Source organism: Nematolebias whitei, chromosome 5 (assembly GCF_014905685.2).
Source record: "Nematolebias whitei isolate Nwh7 chromosome 5, NemWhi1, whole genome shotgun sequence".
In the NCBI taxonomy this organism is placed as follows: Eukaryota; Metazoa; Chordata; class Actinopteri; order Cyprinodontiformes; family Rivulidae; genus Nematolebias; species Nematolebias whitei.
Window position 1 is genome coordinate 22,918,115 of NC_056502.1, and position 6,240 is coordinate 22,924,354.

The following is a 6,240-nucleotide window of genomic DNA, read 5'->3' on the forward strand; positions in this document are numbered from 1 at the left end:
TATGGGTTGAATAGTCTAATCTATTAATCAACTAGTCCATTTAAGGCTATCTCGAAAGTTTTTGTATTTCAGGTTGACTAGTCAGACTCCCTCAGACTGAGGACGTCTTTCGGATGAAAGACGAAACGTTTCTATATTTTTTTGTTTTGTTTTTTTGTTTTTTTGAATGTCCAGAGGACCAGATTGAACTTTTTTGGAATAATAAATTATGGGTTTTTTTTTTTTTTTATTTAGTTTTTTTTTCAAATATGATATAGCATCTTGATTTCATATGGCGTCATCAACTAGTCAAGGTCAACTCGACTTTTATCATGTTAAAGTTGACCTTTAAAAATATGTAGCTGTTCAACCCCTAATATATATATATATATTATAATTAAAACAAACTTTTATGACTGGAGTTTCTTTGAGACCAGCTGTTAAACTCATTTCAAAACATCTGAACTATCCCTTTAAGCTCAGTCTGGCAGAGAAACTTCGCGTGATATTTTTGTGAACAGACTCCGGTCAATTCATAGTTTGTGATTGTGTTCAGATGAGTTTTCATTTGTTTAACGGTAGTGCCACTCCTCTATGCCACCACCCATAATCCAGAGTGTTTCCTGCATGCCAATCTCATCAATTTCACTCCTAAAACAGTTTGCATACCAAAATGAAGGATGAGACAATAATTTATAAGAAGACACTTTGATCATTCTCAAATAAACTCAGACTTTAATGCGTGTTTGTACAACCTGTTATAATCTGAAGTCCAATATAGGGAAAGAATCGGTTAAATGTCCTGATGTGCTCAGTAATCCAGATAAATCTAACAAGAATCTGTCCAGAGGACCAGATTTTTAGCCTAACAAGGCTCGGTTTGAAAGACTGTATTGTAGCCACAGACTCCTCCTTACTGCGTCTTTAACGAGCGCGTGTGGAGAAGAACTCAGTCTGAGGGTTTGTGGAGAGACAAGATGCCGCACTCGACATACTGCAATGATACAAGAACTTATTGGGACAGGAGCAAAAAACAATGCGTTTCATGCGAGAAACCTGATCCAGGTAAGAAAAATATATTCTTTTATCCATCATCTTTACCCGCCTCTCTCTTCACGGGTGTGTGTTTAATTGTATGAAGTTACCCTTTATGTTTAATTCTATTAAAATAGGGTATGAAGTTACCCCTAACTGTGGCCGTGATGACCACGGTGGGATCCATGAGAGCCCTCACCAGCCGTGCAGAACCGACACCTTTAACGACGGGACGGGTCTGTTTTTTTGTCGACCCTGTACGCTCTGCCCTGATGATGTCAAGACAAACTGCACCACAAAATCCGACACGGAATGCCACGACACAAGGTAAACCAACTGAGCCCAGATTAAAGCTGTTTTTGTTCACTGATTCGGGACCCGAGCTGAACTTTAGTGGGTTCCTATAGCAGACGGAAAATTCTCTGTGTGTGACGTCAGATGTTCCAGATGGAGTTGAGTTTGTAGTCTGTTTTTCTCCTCATGAAAATGAGTCCTATTCATACCTGTATAAATTAAGGTTAAATAAATAAAAAATAAATAAAATTGTCTCTCTTTGCCTGCAGAACGACATCATTTCCTGGCACGGTGAGTAAAATGGAATTATAGTAACCCACAATGTCACTGACATCACCATCAGGCCATTTATATCCTCTTAATATTTGTTTTTCAGACACCAACAACCTCTTGACATAGTACTGAGTACACAGTAATTATTTTTTTCCTTCTGGAAGATGCACACCAAAGATAATGTACCTTAATGTAGTTAAAGTTCAAGTTGTGCAAGTTGTGCAGGGTAAACAATCAAATACTTAGGATGTGAAGAACAATTTGACTGGCTAAAAAAAGTCAAAGAACAAACAAACAAGAAATACTAAAGCATGCAATAAGGGTACAAAATTAAAGTACCAAAAAGTGTAAAAAAATAATTATATTTACAAGATCATAGTAAACAACAACATGGTAGAATATAATAGTGCAAGCAGGATGAATTTGAATGAATAAGTAATAGTAGTGCAAAAGAGTAGTAATTCTACCAGGGGCGATTCTAGAATATGCCCTTCAGGGGTGCTTAGCCCCCAGTGTTGACAGTGGCTCTTGGCTTGAACAACACATTGGCATCAGAAGCATTTGTAATGTGTGTGTGTGTGTGTGGGGGTGGGGGGGGTGGGGGGTGGGGGGCACTGGTGGGGGTGTCTGGGAGTTCTCCCCCAGATAATTCTGAATAAAGTAGATATCATTTTTTGCATTCTGGTATATTTTAACAGGTTGTTAAACATCTGTGTTTACCTACATAAGTAATACTTGATTCAATAACTATTTTAGAGTTAATGTCATAACAAGAAGCATCCTGACCAACAGTTCTCCTTGTGTGAATAGAGCACACTCCACTTCTCTAACACATCCTAGCCACAGTCTTAGAAAGATAGTGTAGCCTAATGCCCTTTTTCCACTGTCACGGCGCGGGTCAAATATTCTAAGTTCAGCGCGTTTAAGAGGTCTTTTCCATAAGTATTTCATACCTGCTCAGCCCCCGTATTTTGGCCCTTCTTCTCAAGGGGTCCAAGCGAGCCGAGCCGTGACGTCAGAAACACTGTCGGTCACTGATTGGTCAGGGGGAGGAGTCTGTACAGTCACTGAGAAAACTTTCCAAAACAACCTGATAGGCCATTTTTTCTCTACAGCCCGCCATTAGCAATACCTCAAGGAGCATGTTTTGCACGTAATTTTGTAGATATTAAAAACAAACAAACAATGATGTCCAATCTGTGGTCAAATGCAGAAGTGCAGGCGTTGTTGTGCTTTGTGGCCGATGAAAAGATTCAAAGCGAGTTAGATGGAGCAATTCGTAATGAAAGAGTGTTTAGAGAAGTCTCGGAGCTGATGGCTGTAAGTTAACTTTTAGGTTAAAAAAAATTACTAGCCAATATGAAACGATAATAATAATCGCTCCTTCTCACCAATGGCCTAGCCTACATAAAGCAGTCTATATGTCTATGACAGCACCTGCAGGTAAGGGGCGTCCTTCAGGACAAATTGCGGTTGCTGATTGGTCAGTTGCTGATATGCCTACTGGACTGATTGACAGGTGGCGTCGAAGATCCAACTCGTGCAAAAAAAATAATAAAATCATGGATTTTACTGGCCCGTTTAAGACTGTCATCATTTATTCCATATTTATTCCAAATTTATTCAATATTTTTGTGAATCTAAGGTATGCAAACTGAGTTTCCTTACAAAATCGTAATGATAGTTTCTAAATTTTCAGGGGTGCCGAGTTAAAATTTAGGGGTGCTTAAGCACCCCCAAAAAGAGGCTAAAATCACCACTGTGTCCTACTATAGATAGCTCAATGTTGTTGTGGTGCATGACTGTAACTGATTTTTTTCTCAAGGGTTAGTTTCATCCTCTGACAGCACTTAAACAAATGCAGAACCTTTTGTCATTCTTGTTTCACTAGCACGCAGCAGCTGCTTTCAGGTCATGGTGATGCTTTAAGTCCTAAATATGACAACTGTTTTCCACACATAGTTTTACTTTTGAGAAAGCAACAGAATGAATCATCACATGTCCTCATTTCAGACCGCCCTGAGCTCCACTCCTGTTTCCGCTGCCGTGTGTGCGTAAGATACTGACGTCAGTAATTCCAAAATGTCTACTCAGTGGTTGACATTTACCCTTACAGCTCTGTCTGCGTTTGCAGGGGCAGTACCTGTCGCCTTCATCGCCCTGCTCGTCATATGTACCTTGATTCTCTTCAAAATAAAAAGAGGTATAGTGTTTTTGTTGTGGCTTACATTGGGAACCGTCATACATTTGTCTCACTAAGCTCCTTTTTTTGTAGCAGACTAGTTTGGAAAGTGATTTTACAGCAGAGAATAATATTCATTAGCCAATAAATATAAATGTGACATTAAAAATACCTATTGCTGTTGATAATTCCAGGTCGGTGCACAGAGAAGTGCTTTAAAAGAAGGCCATCGTTTACAGATCCAGGTTTGGATCTCGTCCCCTTCTCACCAAGCAACAACAAAGACATGAAGGACATCCTCAGTGAGTGGAAACCGTTGTCTGCTCTTATATTCAGCCAAACTGCCATACAATAATTAATACCTTCTTAAGGTTTTGCTCTTTATTAAGAGTATTCTATGCTCAGCTCCACAATGATGAAGGCGTCTTTGAACTTTAAGAACTTTAGCAGTTTTTTCTTTAAATACAAATAAGGCTTTTGTTCAGGATGGCTCTGTTAAATGCTCACCACTTTTCCCTTAATAAAACGCCTGGTTCCAGAACCTTTTTACTACGGAAAAAACAAACCAAAAACCATCCAATTGTGCCAACATCAAGTTTTCATTATAGGAATAAGTGGAAGTTTAGGGCTGGTTTTCATTACAAACACTGTAGGGATTTGTTGATAAATTTTGTTTTGACTGAGGCAAACTGAAAAGTGTGACTTAGTTGAGTGAATAAATGTCTGAAAATGTGGAAAACGTAAAAGAGTCTAAAAGTTTTCCATCTAAAGTTTATCATGTACCATAAAATTATTGATCTGGGGCTACGGATCGGGATTAATTCATCCAAGGAGTATCAGATTAAAGGGCAAGATCAGATCTTTTAAAGTAGAACAGTTATGAGCAATGAATATCTTACTTACTGCAGATATCTCTTTAAACCACCAAAATTTGGAAAAACATCAACAAGCTATAAAAGCTAGTCCGAAAACGATTTGGACCTAAGTAGAATGATGTTGTCTTGGAGAAGATGGGAGAGTTGTAATCTTAATTTATTTAACTGTTCATGTGTGCACCACTGCATGAATCTTTACATCATCTACTGCAGCTGAAATTCTGTCGTATTTCAACCGGAAGTGCCTCAGGTGAAACAGGAAGTGGTTTATGTGTTTGCATAAAATTCTGTGTAAATAACTGTTTAATGTAACTTGGTTTAAATGTTTATAAAATAGTGTTTGCATGAACATCTATGAAATTTAAAAAAAAATTAAGAGTTGTTGGGCTTGGCCTCGCCCAAACTAGATGTTAGCTCTTAAGTTTAGTCAATCTACAGCAGGTAAGATAGTACTTGTTCATAACTTTTCTACCAAACAACTTTTTATCAAATCTAAACTATCCCTTGTAACATTTAAAATCAGTTTATTTCCACTATCTTCAGTCACCCTCTGACTTGTGAATATTTTTGTTTCCATTAGCTGTCGACACCATGGCAGCACCATTACAGACCGTGCTGGACAATCTGGATGTTCTGGAAGACTTGGTGATTTTGTTGGATCCTGACACTCTGGGAAAAAAGAACACAAAGCATCTGGCCTCCCACTGCTCCTTCCCCTCCACCTGGATCACTTACACATATTCCATGAAGGACAGCAAAAGCCCCCTGAAAGCCGTGCTCGAGGGGGTCACCAGTAGAAATCCAGACTGGACTGTGGGCCACCTGGCCAAGATGCTCAAACAAATGGGCCGCAACGATGCCATCGCTGTCCTCGCTAAACTCAAGTCTGGTCCACCTGAACAACAGTACTTCTGAAAACATCCAACCCACGCTCCATTATTCATAAAAAAAAAAAGGAACAGTAAAGCGCAGAATCCACAGCTACTGGTTCATTTTACATGACAAATCCTACCCAGAGGTCCATCTCCATCTTCTATTGCTTACTGGTTGTTGCATCATGGAGGCAACAGGTTCTGGAGAAGAATCCCTCTCTCCAGCTCCTCCTCTGGGATCCCAAGGCATCCCAAGTCCAGAGAGGATATACTTGTATAACCTCTCCAGTGTTCTGGGTCTCCCCAGTAAGGCATACCAAAAATACATCCTAAGGAAGAGCTGTCCTAAAGGCATTCTAATGGGATGCCTGAACCACCTTAACTGTCCAGCCACTGCTCCACAGTCAGCCTCTTCTCTTTTTGATGTAGAGCAGCAGCTTAGCCTTATAAAGATCTTCAATTTATCTGTAAGGCTAAGCCCAGTCACCCTTTGAGGGAAGCTCTTCTCTGACGTTAGTATCTGGACTCTCGTTATTTCAGCCATAATCAATAAATACCTCATAACCATAGCTGAGGGTTGCAACATAGACAGACCAGTAAAATGAGAGCTTTGCTTTTTGACTCAGCTTCTATCTTCCGTGACCGACCAAAGCTGCGCCCTCATTTGTGTGGGGCCTGGATCTGTTGGTCCATCTCCATCCAACCATCACTCATAAACAAGACATCCTCC

The 6,240-nt window shown here is 39.7% G+C and overlaps 1 protein-coding gene across 1 annotated transcript; it reads left to right on the forward strand.

The window, feature by feature from the left end:
• The first annotated feature begins 956 nt into the window (after positions 1 to 956).
• Positions 957 to 5,750, forward strand: igflr1 (IGF-like family receptor 1). Its single transcript, XM_037677225.1, has 7 exons — positions 957 to 1,044; positions 1,152 to 1,341; positions 1,578 to 1,599; positions 3,595 to 3,631; positions 3,716 to 3,784; positions 3,958 to 4,065; positions 5,219 to 5,750. The coding sequence occupies exons 1-7, from the start codon at positions 957 to 959 to the stop codon at positions 5,551 to 5,553; spliced, it is 849 nt and encodes a 282-aa protein (XP_037533153.1). The 3' UTR covers positions 5,554 to 5,750.
• The last annotated feature ends 490 nt before the right edge of the window (positions 5,751 to 6,240 follow it).

Bases quoted from the DNA above. Each gene is read 5' to 3' on its own strand.
- igflr1 (XM_037677225.1), top strand. From the start codon at position 957: ATGCCGCACTCGACATACTGCAATGATACAAGAACTTATTGGGACAGG. The intron at 1,045-1,151 runs GTAAGAAAAATA...CTATTAAAATAG, and splicing joins ATGCGAGAAACCTGATCCAG to GGTATGAAGTTACCCCTAAC. The intron at 1,600-3,594 runs GTGAGTAAAATG...TCCTCATTTCAG, and splicing joins CGACATCATTTCCTGGCACG to ACCGCCCTGAGCTCCACTCC.